The following is a 24,132-nucleotide window of genomic DNA, read 5'->3' on the forward strand; positions in this document are numbered from 1 at the left end:
TGAAAACAGAGGAAGCAATCTGAAAGACACAATGTTTTTTATCTATCTAAAGCAAGCTGTAATTCTTTGAAGAAAGGGCATAATTTACATCACACAAATGTTAGCAGTGAAACGGTATGGATAGTAAGTCACCCTGTACTAGGTTATATGCCTGAAATCAGTTGTGACATCTCCAACACCAGGTAACATTTTTTTTCTCTCAAAGTAACATGTACAGTGATAATAGGCTTTGAAATCAAATTTTGATTCTTTGCATGTCATCATTGAAAAATAAATTTAGCAATTTTATTAGGCTTAAATTATGGCTGCTGATCAAGAACTGTGGGGTTCATTTGTAGCCCAATGTGCTTAGCACAGGACATTAAAAAAAAGATATGGCATTCTTATATAAATGACCAAAAATTAGCAAATGGGGAAAAACTATATATATATATATATATATATATATATATATATATATATATATATATATATATATATATATATATATATATATATACATACATACACACACACAAACAAACAAACAAATAAATAAATAAAGGTGTCTTTTTAGTCAGAATTTGGTCCAGCACAGTATTAAGGATTTTGTATTTTTTTAAAAAAACCCACTTTTTTTGCACCAAAAAAAAAAAATATTCAGGACTTCTTCCCCTCTTGAAAAAAAACTCTTAAAGCACCAAATCCATATATTTTGCAGCCACAGGTTAAGTCCCACATAATTTATATTTCTGTAATTTGCTACAGGCAAAAATAATCTATTTCCTACTTATTATTCCTACAATAATATTCACATTATTGGCAACACACACACACACACACAAATAGGAGGAGTAATTAGTGCAACAAATTCTGCTCTCCCTGTTCTTCAGTGCAAATACTTTCTCTTCCTGACATCTTTCAGATTCAGAAGTGTGGAAGATGACTGTATGGATTCACACCTTGCTGGGGCTGGTTACCTAAGGAGCAAAAACATAAAAATGCTGTAATGTCATCAAATGAAAATCCCATATAACAGGTCAAAATAAATTTCCAAGTAACAATTATGTGTGGGGGGCAGGGGGGGAGGGAATGGAAAGCCTTAGTTTCAAACATAAATTAAGCTTATATGCCTAAAATTCAAATAATCATTATCCAAATTGGACATAGATATGACACCACTGGTCTCAAGCATCTTCCAACACTTTAAGTTAATACATAATATACTAATGAAGATATAATAATATATTCCTTACACCTTATACATTATTTAAACATAGTATAATATTAATCATTTATACCTTATTCCTATACAACTATACATATCTATATCTACATATACCTATCTATACAATTCACATACATATTTATCTATAATAACATGTGAGTATATTTGGATTGCAGGAATAAGCTCGTGGTATGACCCTTCTGTTGGAATTTCCCAAGGTGGAAGTTGTTTTTGAATGGACTCAATATTTCATAACTCCCATGGAAACCATGGCTTTGGTTAAGGTGATCTCTGTTCCAATTCATACAGAAGGTCATATACTGTTTCTTGTCCATATTTCAGAACAGATGAGGCATGAAGATAGAAGACCTTTGTCATGGTCTTGTGATTTTCTGGTCAACATATGAATGATTAGAATCTTTAATCTCTGAAAGAATGGAGAACTAATTTAGATGGTCCACCCCTAGCATATTACAGATCTGTCAAACCTGGGCTTTAAGACTCATTAAGAATTTTTCTTTCCAATTCATTGGTAGGTAGTTCCATCACAGAATATGTCCATTCATGCCTCCTCTACCTACTTTGGGAGCTGATGAATGCTTCCTTGAAAATGATTTTGAAAAGTAAGGTAAGGTATCAGCTTCAAAGGATTCTTGATGAAATGCACCATCTAAATCCTTTCCTTCAGATTCAAATTTGAACTTGGGACTGAAGCTGCATTGCCACTCTCATGTTTGATCTTCATTAGGATCTGATTGGAATGTACCCTCTCTAATCCTATGGATTTCATTAACATTAATCATTGTATCCTTCTGAAACACCCTTTAGAGTTGCGGACACTAATGGTTTCCAATGGACTAATGGGGAAATAATAGTCTAGTCTTTGGCTTCTCCATGATAAGTGCTACAGGACTTAACATTTTCTAATATGTTATTAAATTTCTATATGAAAATATTTATGTTTGGTTGAGATCATCCACTGGTATGAGGTGAAGCTATTATCAATATGATGATGATATCTACTTATACACATTGACCTGTGGCTGGACAAGAGATACTATGGAGATCTTTATTTAATGTTTGGAAGCTATAAGCAACTAGATGTTACAAAACCAGCTTGAATAGAATTTATTTATTTAAAACTTTTATATAGCCAACCCTCTGGTCTAAATCCTGGGTGGCTCACAACCTCCCTCCTGCCAAAAAAATAAAACATTTATTTACAATAAATTCTGTTCATATATGAGAGAAAATGAGACCAAGTATGTTGGTCTCATTCCCTCTGAAGGAACAAGTCTGTAATTTGAGGGTTCACTCATGGCTCTTACGTAAGCAACAGGTAAAGCCTACAGCTTGTGGGAGGGACATTGTTCAGCATTGCCTGATGTATAGTTATGATTTCTCTTGGACCAAAATAGCCTTGGCATCTGTATCTAACATCCTTCTCACCTCATGCTTAGACTACTACATTGGGACTACCTTTGAAACTATTTGGAAACAATAATGGAAACTTGGTTCACAATAAGGCTGCTTATGAATGCTACTACAATTGCATCACAGGATTGATTGCCAATAGATTTTCCAAGTCCAAAATACCAGTGATAACACACATGTCATTTATATATCTTGACACAATGTCTGCCCTGGTCAAAATCTGTTCATCCTGTATAAACATTATGACAGAAGATATTTGGGATCTCTGTGTCACAGTGAGTCAAGGAAGTATGAGCCTGGAAACACATATTTTAAGTGGCAGTTCCAGAATTATGAAAGAGCTTGACCCTGAAATAGATTGACTCTCAGCCTGTTGGAGCTCTGCAAAGTTGTAAAAATGATCTTATTTAAACAGGCATTTATAATCTACTGATGTTTTGGATTTGAACTGGAAAGCCTTTGGCTTGTTGGGTTTAGTAACAGATTGTTTTATTGGATATTTTACTTCTGTCTAGAGCCTTGTAATAGGTCAGTATACAGATCTGTAATAAATATATTAATTGCTTATATTATTAGTTAATTGGTTAGTTAGCTAGTTAGCTACCTAATCTTGAATGTATATGAGTATATATATATGATCCATGGCAAGTAAGATGAGATACAATATTTAAAACATTCTTACTAAACAGCAGTGTGCATACATGTAGTTTTTAAGATAGGGGCTTTATCACAAACAACATTCCTTTACTCTCAAGCAACGATAGCCAGATTTATTATTTAACCATAATGAGTTGGCAGTAACTGTTTTCCAAATATGCAAAAGCCCAGATGGAAAGAAGCAGAAAAGAATCTTTATCTAATGCTACATACTTACTTGACAGCTGTTTCTGGAGTTGTCTGACCAGAGCAGCTGTCTGTTGTTGCTGCTGTGTCTGCTGCAAACCTTGTCTTGGGAACTGCAATATTCAATATCAGAAAAAATTAGCAAATTATTCACAGTGTTATGTTGTCTCTCTAGTCTCAGAAAATGTCTCTTGTTAAAGTAATGAGAAAGTGCTCATTTCCTATGGACTTTTTCTATGGCAAATATGTATCCCTAACCAAATTGTTTTTTCTCCATCATGGATCCTCTTCAAAGACTTTAGGGTTTTGAAGACTTGAATTTTTAGATTTAGAATTATCTAATGTTTTCAAGATAATCAAACTATTTTAGTAGATATTATAATTTACCTTCTTAAATCAGATAGTTTATTGAACAGATGACCAATTGAACAGAGTCAAACTTGCCAGTTTTGCTCATTCTCATTCACCATCACTATTAACAGGTAATAAAATAGCATAAATAACACAATGTCTCAATATCTCAGTTACACAGTTAGAGAATGTTGAAGTAAAGATAAGGGATATAGCAATATAGGACAAGTAAGTGTGGCACAAATACAGGTAGTCCTTGATTTATCACCATAATGGAATTGCCATGTGTGACAGTTGTAAAACATGTTGAACAGTACAATTTTATAACCTTTTTTCCGGTGGTAATTTTATAACCTTTTTTCCGGTGGTCATAAAAAAATATAGTGGTTGTTAAATAAACCAATGTTTTTTTGTTGAAACCATTATAATTAATACACACACATATATATAAAATTACAAAATAAAGAGCCAGTTTTGGTCTAATGGTTAAAGCGCCTGGCTAGAAATACGGATATGTTTGCCGCCTTGAATTATTTGTGAAAATAATAAAGGCGGGATATAAATAAACAAATAAATAAAAATGGAGATAAGTACCAAGTTCTGGCACAACCATCATAAAATATGGTCACGTGACCGTGACAGGCTACTAATTACATTCTTTCATGCTGCCATTAAGTCCTCAAGTGTACCCTGGTCAGGACACAAAGGGCATTATATGTTATATTATATTATATTATATTATATGTTGTCTGCACCTCACCACAATTGTAAAGGGAAGAAGCCACCAAATAGCCCCATTTGTTCAAGGTGGTACTCAGTTAACAATCCACAATTCTTGCGTAAGAACATCAACCAAAATTTGTGATTGCTAAATGGTGCAGTCACATGATATCTCGCTTTATGACTGCATCACTAATAACAATAATTCTGGACCCCATAGTGGTCATAAGTCAAGGACTAACTGGGCTTTACTTTTCCAACATAATGAAATGGACAGGTGACTCTTATAAAATATTATGTCCAATAAAGTAGAGTTTTTTGATACATTAAACTCACCTCAAGATATTGAGAAGCACGGTTCATATTATTTGAATTTCTTAACCGTTAATTTCTTAGAATCGTAGTTTTTTAGGCTATAATTCTCACAAATAATTGATATTTATCTTAATAATTTTTGTTTATACAAAGTACCATAAATGAGATGGCATATGCTTCCTGAGAAATTGGCAAAAATCTTTAAAGACAAATCAGCTAAATGTTGGAAATGCCACCACTTACCAGGTTCATATTATCATATGTGATGGACATGCCCTGAAGCAAAGAACTATTGGAATAAAATTAAATTATGGTTGGAGGAAATGATACAACAACGTATGGATTTAAAACAGAGCTGTTCCTTTTGGGTATCTTACCAGAGAAAATTAGTAAAGACAATGTGTATTTGATTAAACATATAATAACAGCTGCGAGGATTGGCTATGCACAAAATTGGAAAGCAGAGAATATACATCGGAGAGAGAAGTAATTAAAAAAAAATTAGATTGTACAGAAATGAATAGATTAACTATGAAGATAACTATGGTTACAGGAGCGACGTGGTGCTCCCATGTGACTCCCCTCCTGCGCGAGCTGCACTGGCTCCCGGTGGTCTTCCGGGTGCACTTCAAGGTTTTGGTTACCACCTTTAGAGCGCTCCATGGCTTAGGATAAATAAAATAAGATAAATAAAAATAATATCTAGTCTTCTAATTTAAACCAAATGCAATTATGTTGTAGTCTCAGAAAATAGGGGGGAAAAAATAACTTGCCCACAGGGGCAAGGCTTCAATTCAAATGGCTAAAAAGGCCTCAATGATGCACTAGCTTGATTTTAATTTCTTGCCTGCCAAAGCACATTGGTATTTTCAAAACAAAGCAAAATCCACAAAAGTGTATCAGGATACTAAGCCAACATAACAACTAACTGAACAGTTCAGCTCTCTTTCATCCCTAGTACAGAAAATAAAATTGTAAAAGAAGAAAATTCTTGAAAAATTGCAGTCTCTGTTTCATACTTGAATTGTGTACTCTAAAGCCATATTTTAACATAAAGTTACCTGAAGTTGCTAGTTATTGAAATTTGAATTTTGACTAGGACTGTCAGGAATTTAAATGAGCCTGGCAAAAATAAATATTGCGACTGTTGGTAATCATTATTCTAGGATGTGAATTATGAATGTTTTGTGTGACAGAACATGTGGTATGTCATAACTCAATGTGAAACTCAGAAGCATCCAGATACTAAGGTAACTGCATAAATGATCTTTAACATTCAATATATTCAGAACAGCGGTGAAATCCACTAACCTTTGCTACCGGTTGGGAATGGGAGTGCACGAAATTGTGTGCGCACTATGTGTGCGTGCGTCTATTTTGCACATGCGCAGATGGTTAAAAAAAAAAACAGGACGTAATGACATCCCGGCAGGTGGGCGGAGCCTCCTCCCCCCGGCACTACCAGTTTGGTGAGCCAGATAGAACCAGGAGGATTTCACCGCTGATTCAGAAGGTACAACATTTGAACATTCAGAACTTGGGTGGCGTGATGAGGATTTGGAAGAGCCCCATTGATGAATGTTTTCTGCAATTTTTGTTACAATTGATAGGCGTGCATCCAGATTGCCTATTTAACATGCTTTCCTGATCTATGAGGCAGCATATAGTATGCTGGCATGGTTTCCTCTGCCTACATAGGTGGTCTCTATTGTGCCTCAGTAAGAAGGCCAAAAGTGATTCTCTCCTGTTTTCTGCATAGCTCATTTAACTGCTGGTGAGTAAAAAAACATCCATCAATCATTGCCCTTAACATGGACTGTGGCTGGAGAGGAGCCAAGTTTTAATAGATGGTTAGAGTCATGTGTTTAGCCATCTGTTTGAAAGTAAGCGCTGTTCTAGCAATCTTCGCACAACCTCATTATCAGCTTTCCATAGAAAAGACAGGCTCTGATCTGCCTCCTTTTCTGGCAATATTGGGGCTATCATCTAAATGATGTACTTATACATTTGCCTTCTATTCTACAAGACATTCTTTCTTTGAAACATTCAAGTTTCCATCGTGCAAGTATCTTCTGACTTCATTCCAATAGACTAAAACTGGAGTTCTAAAGGTTATTTCCTTTGGAAAGTTCAAAAAATGAAATTTCTGACCATTTATGAAATGTGAAGGCAATTAGTTAATGTGGATACTTTTCTCTTCCTTTAGAAATTAAGCAACTGTTCCCAGATGTGCATTTTGGCAAAATAAAAACAAAATCATGATTTTTATAGCTAAATTACCCTTTTCTTATACAGAAGCATAGATGAAATGCTTCTCAACTGATCCTCTAAATCAAAATAAATAAAATTTGTTAACACAGTATCTAAATTGATTTGTTTAGATCTCTGTGAGAAATTCAAAGCAAAATGAAGCAAAGACATTCTCAATAAATCGATAGAAGTTGGATGTTGCTGCACACTATTTGGCTAAAGAGAATGGATCCTTTAAAATGTTCCCTAAGTATTTGGAGCACGAATTGCTAACTTTTATTTATTTCTATAACTTTAGTACTTCTTGGAATAGCCAGGTGATCTCATAAGCATCTTACCATCGTGCTGTTTATTCTAAAAAGTGCTAAAGTTGTAGGAAAGGTAATGGCTTTACTCTCAATAGTAAGGGCATATGGAACATTTACAAAGTGAAAAGCAAATAGACCTCTCCTGACAAGGTCTCCTGCACCTCCCCTGAGAATTTTTAAATAAATTAATGTAACCTTCTAAAAGAAGTAGTACAAATAAATCTTTTTCAGTGGAAGTAGAAATTATCAAGCATTAGAGGGCAGAGGGCAGCAGTATTATAACACAGCTCATCAGGAGGTTGATGGTCACAGTTCAAATCAAACACATTTTAAGCAGCTATAAATTTGATTTAAGCAGACTAGTAGTGAAATTCATCGAAACCTAATCCACTAGATGGAGTATTTGTACAAGCATTAAAAATATATACACAGTTACGATCACAATGTTTCAGAAAGAATATCTTCTTCCTAAATATGGGAAGCATTATATGGGTAATGTTCCAAACAATAATTACCTCATTAGAAAATTTACAGAGCACATACTGTAGTTTAGCCTATTTTTTTTTACACAAGAGACTTAGAAATAGACATTCAAAGCCACTTCACTCTTATTATTGTGAGTGTTTTCTCATATCAATTCCGCCTTTCTCCCAGAACATGGAAATGAATAGCAGTAATTAGCAGGAAATGCTAGTTTGAACCCTATGATTTTCTATATTGTGAAAGAGCTCCAGAATATGGTTTATTATGAATATTTGTCTTACAAAAGATTGTTGTTGAGGCTGCATTGCTTGAAGACTAATGATTTGTTGTTGATTCTGCTGCTGCTGAAGCTGAAAGGGGGAAAAAGGAAAATGATTGCAATTCTGTTTATCTTTTTTTAAAAAAAGGTATAAATCTTTCTTAGAGTCAGATTTCATCCTACTGAACATGTTAACGTATTCATTTTCCTAGTTAACAATATGGAAATTGTTTTGGGATGTTTTTGCAACTCCTATTGCAATAGAAAGGCAATAATAGTGCCAACTTTCAGAGGATGAGAAATCTTGTAGTTGATCAATAAGTAAACTGGTAGAAGCTAAAGCTGGCATTACAATGTCAGGTTTTTTTTCAGTTGGACTGATCATTAACAGAAAGCTTTTGACATTAGACTGAGAGCTACCTGCCCAGATTACACACATGCCCTCCCCAGTTTGAGAGCATACTGTATACTGTAGTAACATTCTGATCTAGGAAACATATGCTTTTTATGAGTCATATTCACAAACTGTAATTTTGCATTTTAGAATTCCTTCTAGCTGCTACCTTTGTGGTGCTTAATAAATTTCTGCCCAAATGATCAGATTTAATTCTCCTTTCATCAATCTTTGCCAGTTGTTCTAATTAAATCTATAAATTTCCACAACCTTAGGTCGTTAAACTTGTAATATGAATAAAGACCTTTCTGGACATATGAGAAGATAGGAGAAGGGAAATGCTTGAAGTTTATGTAGACATACATATAGGAAGAACTATATAGTTCAATGAAGCAGGTCCTGAGCTTTGCATACATTGCAGAAGAAAAGATATGGGAGCTTATGGTAACAAAAAGTCAGGATTTGGGTAGCAGCTAATAGATTTTTCAGCTAATATATTTTCATTAAAAGGAATAAACTTTTGTGAGTTGTAGACCATCATCAGATGGCTAGACTGATGAAGGATTTAAACTGAGGTGTGGATGGAGAAAACAGATTGGTTATGCAGATGCAGGTTACATGTACAGATTACTAGGATCTTATCAATTAATTGCAATGTATTAAAAGCACATTATATGTGTTGGAATGTTTAGAGATTGTCTGAAAACTTTGGATACATGTGTATTTAGCAATCTCTCCCTTAGTGGTTATGTTAAACTTCCATTTTTCCAAAATGGCCATTTTGAGGTCTGACAACATAGACTATCCTGGGAATGGGTTATTAGAGCCTACGAGGTAGATCTCATCAAGAAACTAGATGAAACCTACCCCAAGCCTACGAGGTAGATCTCATCAAGAAACTGGATCTACAAAAAGGTTATAACTGTAATTTATTATAGTGTTTCTACAATTTTCACAAATTGTACTACTGAAAGGCTAAAGTAGACTTAGTAAGGGCTTTAATAAGTGGTGGGTTTCAAAAAATTTTACTACCGGTTCTGTGGTATGGCTTGGTGGGCATGGAATGGCTTGGTAGGCGTGGCAGGGGAAGGATACTGTAAAATCTCCATTCCCTTCCCACTCCAGGAGAAGGTTACTGGGAATCTCCATTTCCTCCTGATCAGCTGGGACTTGGGAGGCAAAGAATAGATGAGGGCGGGGCCAGTCAGAATTTTTACTACTGGTTCTCCGAACTACTCAAAATTTCTGCTACCGGTTCTCCAGAACTGGTCAGAACCTGCTGAAACCCACCTCTGGCTTTAATCCTTTCCTGTGATCCCAGGCTTCTACAATTTACTTTTATGAAGAATTATGAAGATGAGTAATAGAAGATAGTGTACTTGTAGAAAGATCTCTAATTAAGAGGAGGGCCTCCACCGTTCTGAATAGGCATTTCAGAGTAGACTCTGTATATTGACATAATGGAGCATTACCTGCTCAAATGAACACTGTGATCATCAAAATAAAAATAATCATTTCAAACCAACAAAATTAAAGACACCAAACCTGAAGGAATCTTTGTTGCCGAATTTGCTGTTGCCTCTGTCTCATCTGTTCCTGAGACACCTGGACAGAGTAAAGATTTGCCTGGGAAGGTGTGGCTGATACTGCATCCAGAGGCCCTCCAACCAAGTTATTCTGCTGCAAAGACTGGTGAACTGAACTGAGACACATACAAAAATACATAGTTTGCAGGTATGAAAAATAAAAGTAAAAAAGTAAAATTAGTGAAATAAACCATTTTATTTCAAAAATAGTCCATTTTACTTTTGCCTTTAGGGTGATTGATGTAGTTGAAGTTTGAAGACACTGAAGATATATCAGAACATACAACTGTTGTTTGACTGTAATAGTAGTTTTAAAATGGTTGTTAATTATATTGCTTTCCTTATGCACTTCTCAGAGTCTTTCTCTTATACAAATATTGTAAAATAAATAAGTTATTTTAAATAAGGGTTTAAATAAGGGTTTCCTGCCTAAGCAGAGGGTTAGACTAGATGACCTTCAAGGTCCCTTCCAACTCTGTTATTCTAAGTTTAATGTTCTATAAGTACATGAAACAATTTCAGTGGAATATCACAAACAAAAAGCAATATATGGATATTAATAAAATATTGATAAATTAAACAGCTGCATATTAAAGCTTCATTTCTCAGCTAAAATTTGTAAATATTTTTTTATTAAATCATTTTCATCCCATCCCATAATAGAACTATGATGAAATTCTTATGAAACACATATTTGAAACAAAAAAAAATATATACTAAACCAAATCTGCATAATTTTAATTATACCAATATCCATTTGAAAGTGAGTTGCCTTGCTATGCTAAACCAGAATTTAATTCTTTGGTTTTAGCTTAGCATGTTATGCAAACTACAACATTATAGTTCATAAACTATTATTTATAAATTGTCATGATGCATAAATCCAGTCAATTGTGAATTCATTATAAAACAAAATAATAAACTATAGTTAAAATAAACCATAATTAGCAAAGGATATCATCTACTTTAAGGATTGAAATGTGATCATTATGAAATAAAGATGGCTTTGAGAAACAAGAAATTAGCATGTTTTCTCCTTTTCTGATCAGTGTGTACTGATATTGACATCAATACACACTGATCAGAAAAGATATTGATGCATGTGAGACTGGAAAGTTGTGAACTCTAAGCAGAATAACAATTTAGTTGCAGTTTAGATTAAGATGGAAGATTTAGAAAGACGAGATTAAGCTTCACTGAGTTTAGATAGATGATTCTGGGGAAAATCAAACTTTGTCAGCCCAATTTACTTTACTAAACAATTATAGAGAAAAGTTAGGGCTGACTAACTTTCTGACATATATACTCAGAAAAGGTATATAAATCCTATTCATATCAAAAGATTTCTACAAAAGCAATATATAGTAGACCACATGATAAGATAGAAAATTATTTCACTGCAGAAGTCTTTTCTATCCAATTTCCACATTGGTCTGCAAATTTGTTTTAAAGTGTGCGCACATGGTCTCTGCAGGATTTTTTTCCACAACATATGTGTTTTACACGCAGTTTTATACTCAACAATTCTTTACTCTGATATTCATATTAAAGATGGACATTTGGGGTCCTGATACTCTCTGAACTTGGTTTTCTTGTAGAGGTTTCATTAGCATACTAGATAACATCATGTCTGCTAGAAATTCACCAAGCTCAGAGAGCACCAAGGACGCCACAGTTCACAGCTCACTGAGATACAAATATTCTCTTCTAAAGATAGAAATATAAATCAGTTTGTCTAAAAATGTAGATGGCTGAGAGCTGAATGATATATTAAGTTAAAAATATTAGTCTCGGGTTATATTGAGGTCTCAAGAGATTTGTACCAATTCCAAAATTATTTGAATAAAATTTGAAAGCTTCACATGTGTATTTCTGCAGACACAATAGCAAGTTCAGCTACTGCCAGAGAAGCAAGATTTTAACATTGCCTTGTTAAAATTAATTTGTTAAAATAATATTTATGACTTGTATAGAAAAGAATTGGAAAATGGAGGGTTTTTTCTAAGTACAGCCAATTATAATTTATATTTATTGCCTGTATGTAATAAGGCTGTGCAAGTATTAATTAGTAAATTGAACTCTAAGTCAAATTGTGCATTTTTTCATTTTACAGCTTGCAAAAATATTTAATGTGAATAACAGGAAATTCTGGAGGCTATGCTTTAAGCACCATTCCAAGAGAAAGCCTCAGTAATGCTCCAAAAACTTAGTATTCCGTTCAGCAGAAGATTAAAAAATGATCTTCTAGATACAAAAAAATAAGCAGTAACGATTTAGATAAAACTTTAATTTGCAGCTGAGAAGACATGTGTGCTTTCTTTTGTAAAATAAACCCTTTTTCCCTATTCACTACTAAGCATTAAGATTGCAACATGCTTTTCATGATACCCTCAAATGATGAAATTTGTGCAGAACAGGTACAACATTTGCCATTCCCCAGTGAAGCAGTTGAATTTATCCTTGCCTATCAGTTCCTTTGATAGGGGGAGAATAGAGATTAGATGCCTCTATTCTATCCATTTAAACTCAGTCATGTGCTTGAAGTGCTTGTCACAGAAGGATTTACAACAGAGAAGAGTTTGAATAGACTGCCTTTTCATCCGTGATTAAATCTGGGTTCAAATGGTGCTAAGAACAAGAAAGACTATTTTCATAAACACAGAAATGAAATATTTGTTTTACTGCCTCAAGGTTGCTGTCAAAAAAAGTAAAATGGAAAAATAAAAAAACCAGCTTTTAAAAAATAGATATTACAACTTTAGAAAGATGGTCTGTAAATTAGGCACTTAGAAATATTATACTTTTGAATGACTGAATAAATTAATAGGATCTTTTGATTAGCAAATTTTAGAAGCACTTGGTTTATAATTTCCAAAGGTCCATTTAATAGCTCCAAAACACATACATTAAGTAAATAGAAATTACACAATGATATGTTTATTAAATTATGCCATATATACAGTATACACATGTTTTATGAGACAAGGGGATTTCCAAATGTATTTAGCATCAGCTTAATTCTATCTAGTCTGAGTAATAAAAAGACTGAGCTTGGTTGAAGCTACATGTAATTCAAAGCAAGGTGGGCCTTGGGAAATAGTATAGAAATAACTTACCTGTCTAGGATTGAGCTAACTGTTTGTATAAGCTTTCTCAATCTGATCCCCTTCAGATGTTTAAAATTTCAACTCTAATTTGTTTTGTCCTTCAAGCTAAGTTGGAAGCCCAAGTGATTTGGCAGGAATTTGATTGGCTGAGTCAGAATTTATGACAATTTTCCCCCCCAGAAAAGTACAAAATGTCAGGTTAACAAAGTTCTGGAATTATAGGAGCCTTACCGCTGATTGCCTGCTAAAGGCTGAAGATAGGCAGCTGCTTGCTGATGAATGTACCCGCTTGGCTGCTGTTGCATCTGTCTTAACCTTTCCATTAAAACTGGACTAGAATGAGTTGCTTGAAATGATCTAGGATTGTAGGTAGGTGAAAGAACTATACCCCCAGTCTGTTGAGATGGCAATGACATCTGAGTACTATACATTGTATAGCCATGAGGAATTGTCTGTGTGGAAAACAGTTCAAAACACACAATTTTGACTTTTAGTTTTCTAAACATCTATGCATTTTACTGGTTTTAAAAATACTGTAACTTGAAATAGGAACCTTGCATCTCATTTTCTTTCTTAGGCTCAACTGAGTCTTCTAGCTATTCATATAGATCTCATGTCAACTTCATTTTTTGTTTGTTTGTTTAACAGAAAGTCTGGATGATGTGGAAGAAATTAAAGGGAGAGAAGTAAGTGCTTCCCTGTAGCACAATTTAGGTGAAAATGGGTAGACTAGCTATGGTTATAGTATTTTTTTTTTCAATTTCTGCAGTTGTGTTCCCCATGGCTTTGGTATAAAAATATTAGTTCCCACAAATAATATCTATTAGTGGTTATTGCTTGTCTACAACAACTGGGCAAGGCCATTCATAAAAGGGGGACTCATAAAAGAGACTGGCTACTCATATTTTTCAAACATTATAAAACCAAGATTACTATATCTACCATCATATTTCTCTGAATCCCACTGAACCAATTTTTAAGAGGAATGCTTTACCTGTGATTGTTGTATCCCTGGATACTGTGTTAGCTGAGAAGAAGAGGCGCGGACTTGTTGAGCAAAAATGGAAGCCTGTTCAATTGTTGGACCCTGTAAAACAGTTCACCAATAAAAATAAATGATACTTGTTATATATTAAAAGTTTACCAATCTAAACATGCTCATTTTGAGCCAGTTTGATCTAATAGTTAAGGTATCCGGTTTGTGGGAGCAATAAGCTGACTTTGTATTAAAAAAAAAGAACACTGCTGGGTGGGGGGCGAAAGCCCTACTAAGCAGGTATATACAAAAGTATGAAGGCTATTGCTTAATGCATTGTAAGCCGCCCTGAGTCTCCGGAGAAGGGCGGCATATAAATTGAACCAATAAATAAATAACAGGCTAGAAATCAGGAGATGGTGAGTTCCATGGTCACCTTAGGTATCTAAGTCAACTGGGTTACTTTGGATCAGTTGTTCTGTCTTAGCTCAACACATCCCACAATGCTGCTGTTGTGGGGAAAACAGGAGAAGGAAAGATATTAGGTAGGTTTTCTGCCTTGAGTTAGTTATAAAAATAATGAATAAAAACATCTAAAAATCAGCGGTAACAGCAATAGGTGCAAAAGCAATAGCACTTAGATTTATATACCGCTTCATAGTGCTATACAGCCCTCTCTAAGTGGTTTACAGAGTCAGCATATTACTCCCAACAATCTGGGTCCTCATTTTACCGACCTTGGAAGGATGGACAGCTGAGTCAAACTTGAGTCGGTCAAGATTGAACTCCTGACAGTGAGCAGTGACCTAGCTTGCAGTACTGCATTCTAACCATTGCCCCACCATGGCTCTTGGTGCAGGTGGTTGATAGACTGACATGCAATTTATTGCAAGTACTGTAGGTCTCTTAAAACACATGTAGTGTAAGAGTAAGCTGGTGGGACTAGAATATCTTTTTTAAGTGAGATTGTTTTTGTGGGCAGATTAGTGTTACAAGATCTCTAAATTCTGTCTCCTTAACTGCTGTCCAGTTTTCCGTGCACAGACCAGCCGTACCCATTAGTTGAGACAGATGGCAGACAGCAATGGGCAGATTAGGGCAGTGAATGTTGGGATAGTAACGTGTGTACACAGTCTATTTGTTATTCTTGAAATTGGATTATCTTCCAGTATTCCAGTCCAGTGAATTTTTTTTGATGTGGAATGAGAGATTTTGTCTTCTCCCTCAGGTAGCAAAATATAATGAACCAGTTCTGGTCCTGCATATATACACTAAGCTTACTTTGAACCCTATCATTATTTCTTTTGCTTCATTGTCCAAAATGAAGAAAAGCTGAATAAATCGTGGCCCATCCATCCCACTTCTAAATATAAGACAATACAATTTGAAAGGCCTTGCCTGGCTCTGATGCCTTAGAATCCGCTGTTGTTGAAGCAACTGTTGCTGCTGCTGATGAGAAGAAATAGTGTGAATTGCTGGGGGCTGCATCATATTGCTGGAACGTCTCTGCAGCATGTTAGAGAGCACTTGTTTTGTGTTGCTTGGCACAAAGGACCCCGTGGGATCCAATCTGGAACCACCTTCAAAGACATTGATTAACAAAATAATTATAGGATCACTAAGCCTTCTCCAGATGTGATGCTATAAGCCTGGGAATCAAGCTGATTACACCACTTTAATCAGGTTATTTATATAATCATTACATTTTTTAAAACTGTGAACCAGCAAAGTTTTCTATATTTTAAAGGTAAAGTAAAAGATAACAAAAGAACAATATTGTTGGAAGAGTCTAAAATCTAACATTAAATATTATAATGGTATAGTAGGTATAGTATAGTATAGTAGGTATAGTGGTATAGTAGGTATAAGGGATGGAGTGGCTCAGTGGCTAAGACACTGAGCTTGTTGATCGAAAGGTCGGCAGTTCAGCGGTTTGAATACCTAGTGCCGCGTAACAGGGGTGAGCTCCCGTTACTTGTCCCAGCTTCTGCCAACCTAGCAGTTCGAAAGCACGTAAAAATGCAAATAGAAAAATAGGGACCACCTTTGGTGGGAAGGTAACAGCGTTCTGTGAGCCTTTGGCATTTAGTCATGCTGGCCACATGACCACGGAGACGTCTTTGGAGAGCGCTGGCTCTTCGGCTTTGAAACAGAGATGAGCACCGCCCCCTAGAGTCAGGAACGACTAGCACATATGTACAAGGGGAACCTTTACCTTTAGTAGGCATATAGTATCAACTACAAATACATTTCCATTTAATTTAAGCATATTCATCCAGTGTGAGTACTTTCCAAAGAAAACAATATTAATTAAAAAGAATTATTTTCTGTGACAGATTTCCCTGCTTTACCTGGTGGAAGAGGCTGGTTCTGGACAAAGTAACCTGACTGTTGGGGCTGTCCTATAACATTGTAGCCCCACAAAGCAGATTGAGGATGATGCAACATTTGGGAATAAAGTGGTGAAAAATTAGGAGCCATTCTACATCCATTGTTCTGAGGATATTCCTTGAGCAAAATAGGAAACATTAAACATTACTGACATTTAAATGATACCAATTTATAAATAAGTCATTTTTCCTAGCAAATAATTAGGCAATTTATGACTATTACAATTAGGCTTTATCTTACATATTATTTGGTTGTCTCATAATGCTTAATTTTCTACTAATTTTCTGCATACCATAATCTACTAACTGCACCTATAATTATATAAAAGCATCATTATTTAGCCAATTAGAAACATATGTTGGGAAGCAAATTACAGGAAGGTATTAGGTAAACTCAATAAATTCAAATTTTTAAAATGAAGCTTTCTAAATTTTATAATTTCAGGAAATGCTTTCCGTATTTGTTTTCATACCACAGTATCCCTGTACATTGTCAAGGACTCTTGAGCATGCTCTAAGATGTATGTGATGAGTACATATCACTGTTTAGGTTTGTTGGGCTTCAGTGAACAATATATTTTCCTCAAATGTATTTCAAAATGTGAAATTGCATTTTCATAGTATTGAGGAAATTGCCCATTATTGATCGTTTCACTGAAGGGCTTAATAACTTGTAATACAATCTAAAATCAAGTGGGTGTAAAGACAGAATTTCTCAGAGTGGTCAGGAAAAGTTAAATAAATAAATAGTTTGACATGTGTTTGAATATTAGTAACTCGGTTTGGTAGTTAGGCTGTTGGTTTGTGCTCCGAGGTTGGCAATGTGGTTGCAAAGTTCTGAAGGTGATGAAACGTTTGCAACCACATTGCCAAGCTCGGAGCTCAAACCAACAGCCTAAATAAATATTTTAAAACCCATATACAATAAACCAAAATGCTTTGGGGCCTTCAATTATTTTTAAGAATGTAAAGGAGTGCTGAGACCAAAATGTTTGAGAACCACTATACAATGAATCTATTGCAATATGTATTGAAATTAGAATCCTAAAATAGTTCTCTAATTTTAACCCTTCATTAAGCATTATGTAGCAGGAGAATCTTTACTGAAGCATATCTGAATTGATTTTACATGAAGATGATTCAAGAGGACTGGGAGGACTGCTTAGAAAAGAAAACTGAATTAAAGTTCAATTAATTTATAGAACTGGCTACAACAGTGTAGCTAGTTCTATAAATTAATTTTGGAATTTTAAATATTTGCTATTATCTCGTTTCAATTTCATTGATCGGATAGGATTCAAACTAAAACATTTCCTATAACCAGGGGTGGGATGTTGGGGGTTCTCAGGTGTTTGAGAGAACCTCTAGTTAAGATTCTGTGCAGTTTGGAAAACCCCCAAATCCCACTCCTGGCTGGCCATGCCCACACTACCCTGCCCCTCCTAGGAGTCTCCACGTGGCCTGTTTTGGATGCAGGTAAGTGCAGGGTGCATGGAGGCTCTGAGAGGGTGAAAAACGGGCCTATTGGAAGTTTGGGAAGGCCAGAAATGGGCCCATTTCCGACCTGCAGAGGGCCTCTAGACCCTGGGGAGGCTGTTTTTGCCCTCCCGGAGGCTCAAGAAGGGCCTTTGGAGCCCGGGGAGGGCAAAAACACCCCCCACCATGATGCAGGAGGCCAACTAGGCCACACCCACCATGGCCATGCCCACCCAGCAACCAGGTAGAGAACCCCTTGCTAAATTTTTTGAAGCCCACCCTATAACTTTACCTTGCTTTCCAAAAATATGTGAGAATTTTTAAAAATATTTCAAGTATCAGGAGAGCCATTTATAGAACTGAATCTGGTGGTCCATCAATAGTTTTATCCCCACCCCATCCCAAAAAGCAATGCTGTCTCAGTCTTGAAAAAGGAAGGAAGCAGTTCTGCAAAAGTCTTAGAAAGACACATAAACTGATCTGCTAAATCAGCAGAGATGACTAAGTGCTGTACTTGTGAGTGCCAAGAGATTAAGCAATCAGTCATGAAAGCAATGACTCCTATGAAGCTTATGATGGTTCCACAAGCCACTTACGATGAAAGATACACTCACTAGTACTGAAAAGCTATCACTCTTATCCAAAAGGCAATTGATTCAAAAACAGAAAGCTATTATCCAAAAATAAACTATAGTTTACTAACTATAGTTAGTAAACTATATGCTTCTATAAAGCAAAGGTTGGCAATGTAGCTTCTATAATGCCCCTAGAATGGGACATATTAGAGGGACTGAGTAGTAGTTTTGTCTGCTATCCTTCTGAAGTGTGGCAAGATGTCACCTAGTGATGCAATAACATCACTCAAAAAGGTCAGGATGAATATCTTATCAGCCCATTTTTAAGAGTGTGGGAAGCCACTCATCTCTCTTCCAAAGCTCCAAAACACCTTTCCTGACAAGCATGGGAAATCAGGAAATCATAGTCAATTCAAATGCACATAAAGGTTTATTGCAAGCTTAAGCTCTCTAAGGACTCACTGGAGAAGAGCCTAATGTTGGGAACAATTAAGGGCAAAAGAAGAAGGGGATGACAGAGAATGAGGGGGCTGGATGGAGTCAGAAAGGAAGGCCTGGAGGAATGGAAGGCCTGGAGCAACATTGTCCATAGGGTAACGATGGGTCGGACACGACTTCACAGCTAACAACAACAACAAGCTCTCTACAAGAACCTGGACTACTAACGGTCAAAGGAAAGGGGTGGTAGATAAAAATCAATGGAATCATGAATGAAATCATCTGATGGTTACCATACCTGACAAGATGACCAATTCATGAAGGACCACTTTAAAAAAAAAACAAAAAAATTTAGACTTTTTAACCACTTACATCAGTTTTGGAAGCTGCTTTTGTCTTTCTTTTTCTGCCTTTACCCTTTCTTTCTTCATCTGCTGAAGGTTTTCCCTGATCTGAAAGCTCTGCTGACTTTCTTTCTGGTTCCTGAGATGCAGGAGTGGTAGGCTCTTCTTCCTCTTCCTCCTCTTCAGGAGGAAGAGGTAAAGGTTCGAGGTAGTAACTTCGTGGCTTAGGTTTAGGGTGTGTGTGGTAAAGCAGAAGGTGCTGCTGCTCCTCGTATTTTATGACTTTCCTATCAATGCGAACAGTTCCAAACCAAGCCCAAGACAATGGAGCTGGATTCTTATTGCCTTCCAGTAAATCCCATGGAGATACTTTCTGTTTCATTGAGACTTGGAGTCCCTGTTTTTTTTTTTAAAAAAAGTGTAAAATGAAAGTTTGCTTGATCACAATTTCCTTCTAATTTCCAAATTCCTATAATTGCAGTTTATGAGCTTACTATTAAAATAGTGATGCATATAATCACCAGAGAAAAATATCAGTAATATCATGTACATAATGATACAATTGATTGAATGATATTTTATATGTTGAATTGAAGCATGTATAAATATGTGATGAAACAAAGGAATATATTAAAGTTTCTACAAAATTATGTTCGTGAGAAAGTTGATACATCAGGAAGGTTTTAAAGAAAATGCTTGTCCTTGCCTGTTTCTTATCTATGGAGTCAAATCCAGCGATTTTGTTTCCCTTCGTATCAATCAGTGATCCCATAGGCTCGCAGGCAATAAGGTCACACATCTGCTTGGGCAATGGCAAGAGCTGACGAACTTTGTCAATACTTTCTGAACTTTTATCGCCCAATTCTTTCTACAAGAGGACAAAAAGGCAAAAAAAAAGTTTTAAAAAATCGGAACTCAAAGCTGGAGAAGTTTCAGATGAATCATTTCCTTGTACTTTTACTAATTTTATTCAAGTTGTGTAGCACAGCTTTTGAAAAGTGCTTCATCAGCTTTTCTTTTCCTAGAACAAAATTTAATTGCAGGATCTCTCTCTCTCTCTCTCTCTCTCTCTCTCTCTCTCTCTCTCTCTCTCTCTCTCTCTCTCTCTCCTTCCCTCCCTCCCTCTCTCACTCTCTCATCTTAGAGCTATGGACATCAGATCCTTATTTTAGCGTTAAACCAAATCACAATATCAGGATTAAGTATTCTGAAAAGCATAATCAAGCAGAAGTTTTTCCTACCATTTGCTACCAAGAATTTTTAAAGCAGTAATGCAAAAAATCTGGCCCTTTTGTTTCTAAAATAATGCTACTTCCATACCAATATTACTTGATGAGGATCTTAATATTTCTAATAGAAATACAGGGAAGGTATCTTGTAGCATGTCAGATTATTTGTCCATATAGTTGACTATCTTCTACTCTGAAAAAAATTTCCAAGGTTTCAACTGCAATTTTTTGCATCACATACTACTTGATCCCCATTTTTAATGGGGAAGCCAGGAATTGTCTTGGACAAAAAGTTGGAAGAATTCAAACTGAATGTTTTATCTAGCCATAGAATAAACATAAGCTTTTTCACATTGAGCACAGCTAATTCATGTGAGGAAGTGGCTTTTTGAAAGAAAGAAAATGTTATATTTATAACTTTGATTTAAATCACATTGTTTGTGTACACTTCCTCTTAATTAATCAAGTTACTGTGTGCTTGTTTGCTAATTTATTATTAAAAGGGTTCTACAGCTGGAAGTTGCAAAATACTACAGTCTGCTCAGATTGCAGCTGAGGCCAGACAATTTAAAATTTGGAAAATGAACCACCTCAAAATGTAAATGTTCTCCTAGTAATTTCACAGAGGTCGCTCACGTTTTGTTTCAGTCTTCCCCAATTTGAAATCTTTCAAATGTATGGTGTCACTACAATTTCAGATTTCCTCATTCAGTATGCCATCCATCCATCCATCCATCCATCCATCCATCTATCTATCTATCTATCTTATCACACCTTTATTTTTGGACAATTCAAAGTGCATAGGTAGCTGGCTCCTGACTCCTAATTTCCCCACAACAAAAAGTTTTTGTAATAGGTCGGGATGATAGGTAATGATAGACCCAATATCACCCAACAATTTTTGAGCCCTAGGGAAGACTAGAACTCACAGTTTCATGATTTCTAACCCACACATTAGTCACTAAACATTTTACAGAATTCAAGGGTCAGATGAAAACACACTTTGAGTTTTTTCACCAAATTCATGTATGCTCTCTTGTTCTCTTCAGATCCCATTTGAGATGCAATTGAGAGGTCAGAAGCTAAAGTTCCATTGATCAAAACACTCAACATGTCAAGCACTGTTGTAAATAATTCACTAAAAAGGGAAAAGAAACAAACAAATTATATTCTGAAGAGCTGTACTAGTACCTATTAAGAGGCTTAATATTTCTTTCTAGAGTGTCAAATGATCCACTTTTACATCAACTCAAGGATGAGGAAGTAGCATGTCCTACAGCAAACTAAGATAATGGCAGAATAATTACACATGTGCAACAAAATCATCACACAAATGCTATATTACATACTTATGTTCCAATTTTAAATCATTGCAAGTTGTCTGTTGGCAATTAGACACAAAGATGCCAAATGATGACATTAATCAGAATAGAGCTGGAAGGGACTTTGGAGGTCTCCTAGTTCAACCCTCTGCTCAAGCCCTATACTATTTCAGACAGGTGACTGTCGAGTCTTTTAAAAAAAACTTCCAGTGATGAAGCATCTACAACTTTTGAAGGCAAGCTATTTCATTGGTTAATTGTCCTCACTGTTAGGAAATTTCTCTTTAATTCCAGGTTGCTTCTCTCCTTGATTAGTTTCCAACCCTTGTTTCTTGCTTTGCCCTCTGGTCTTTGGGAAATAAATTGACCTCCTCCTCTTTGTGCAGCCTCTCAAATACTGGAATTACTGCAATCATGTCCTTCCTAATTGTTCTTTTCTCTAGACTAACCAAACTCAAATCCTGCAGCCATTCTTCATATATTTTCATCTCCAGGCCCTTAATCATCTTAGTTGTGTGTATCATGACATCATGACACAAGCCCCACATTTTTAAACTTGGATTGCAAAGTCACATGCAGGAATGTAAGGACAGAGTTTATGTTTAAAAAAAAGGAAAGGCATCTGCCACTGTTATTCTTAAAGAGAAATACCATGTGACACCATAAACTTTGTGCAATATTTCAAATCAGATTGTGAAGTAATATCGTCTTTCACGCTCTATTTTTATTCTATTTATAAATGTTGAGGAGCAGCCAAGCCTACATTGTCAACACAAACATTACCATATTTACCTTGTTCTAAAATAGTAACCAGCACTAGCCAATCCACATTCATATCCTTTGCTGAATCCAAGGTAGTGAAGTTACCTTAATTTAAGAAAGCTCATGAATAGAACTTGGAGAATTTACTTTTGAAATTAGTTTAAAAGAAAATACAGTTAGAACTCCGGATTGATCCGGAGCTCTCTTATCGGTTAGAGAGGCTTCATGAAAGGTTTGCCGGCTGCAGAAGAAATGGACCGAGGTGTGCGAGGCCTGGCTGCAACTGTCTGAAGGTAAGTAATAGCGCAGCTCCATCCCCCCCCATCCCCACCCTATCTTAATTTTTTCCTGTGCACCCTGGAGTTGGCAGGGTCTTAATTAGAGTTTATTTGGGGGCTAAAGCTTATATTGGGCGCACATGTAAAAATCAAGCTAGGACTTACTTTCTGAGTAGGTCGTATTTTCGGGGAAACACGCTATTTATTTACTAAATTTATATGCTGCCCAGAGTCACTTGATAGTGAGATGGATAACATATAAATTTAATAAATAAATATTTCCATTTGTGCAAAATGAATGGTAATTTTTTGCTTTACAAATAATATTGTTACTCAAAATACTAGAAGCCATAATATATAATGTGCATTAGAGTATACATACTTATTGGTTTGCATGTCAACAGTCCCTGATGTTATTATCTGAAGGAGTAGAAGTGCCCAGTCTGTGGTCCACTGAGTACTTCTTTGCACTGTATCAAACATTCCACCAACCTAGAATTGAAGCGTTGAAAAAAAATAGATATAAAAAAAATAAACCAAATGTACTGTACAATCTTTATTTTATAACTATTCTTTATTAGTAAACCTGCATGTTTTAGATGTTTTAGACTACAATATTGTATTGTGTGCAGAATTCCAAGCAGATTAGGTAGGGGTGAAAATATGACTATGAAGGATAACCTAAGAGCAATTAATATGTGATAAAAACTATTTTTTTTGTTCGCCTGGACTTTTTGTAATCCACGGGAAGGAAGCTGTAGGAATTGTTTTTTCTTCTGTCCAGTTATTTTCTGATGTTTGATTTATCACATTGTCTATAAGTGTCATCCTTATTTAATCTTATATTTGTGATACCACTAGTTTAAATCTCTTCAAATATTAAGTTAAGAAATAGACTCAATCAATCAATCAATAAATCTAAATTGTAAGGCAATACAGTATTTAGAGAGTATAAGGGACAATAATTAAAGTAAGAAACCTTATAAGCCCCTTTCTGCTTCAGGCAGCCTGGAAGGTCACTCTGAGAAGAGGCACAGCATTATTCTAAATAATAAACAAATATCCCCTTAAGAAAATAAATATTA

At 35.6% G+C, this 24,132-nt stretch overlaps 1 protein-coding gene across 1 annotated transcript in view; it reads right to left on the reverse strand.

Moving 5' to 3' along the window:
* Positions 1-906: 906 nt before the first annotated feature.
* The window catches only part of MED12L (mediator complex subunit 12L), a 187,307-nt gene continuing 164,081 nt past the window's right edge, over positions 907-24,132 (reverse strand). The window contains exons 33-44 of the mRNA XM_070944975.1: positions 23,430-23,539; positions 21,688-21,823; positions 20,163-20,324; positions 19,485-19,853; positions 16,585-16,741; positions 15,618-15,813; positions 14,252-14,348; positions 13,489-13,709; positions 10,110-10,266; positions 8,193-8,261; positions 3,516-3,597; positions 907-959 (exon numbers count right to left, since the gene is read on the reverse strand). Of these exons, the coding sequence (XP_070801076.1) occupies positions 907-959; positions 3,516-3,597; positions 8,193-8,261; positions 10,110-10,266; positions 13,489-13,709; positions 14,252-14,348; positions 15,618-15,813; positions 16,585-16,741; positions 19,485-19,853; positions 20,163-20,324; positions 21,688-21,823; positions 23,430-23,539 (1,809 nt within the window). The remainder of the gene's footprint in view (positions 960-3,515; positions 3,598-8,192; positions 8,262-10,109; positions 10,267-13,488; positions 13,710-14,251; positions 14,349-15,617; positions 15,814-16,584; positions 16,742-19,484; positions 19,854-20,162; positions 20,325-21,687; positions 21,824-23,429; positions 23,540-24,132) is intronic.

Source organism: Pituophis catenifer, unplaced genomic scaffold, assembly GCF_029215685.1.
Source record: "Pituophis catenifer annectens isolate HBS135680 unplaced genomic scaffold, rPitCat1.0.hap2 SCAF_6, whole genome shotgun sequence".
Classification (NCBI taxonomy): Eukaryota; Metazoa; Chordata; class Lepidosauria; order Squamata; family Colubridae; genus Pituophis; species Pituophis catenifer.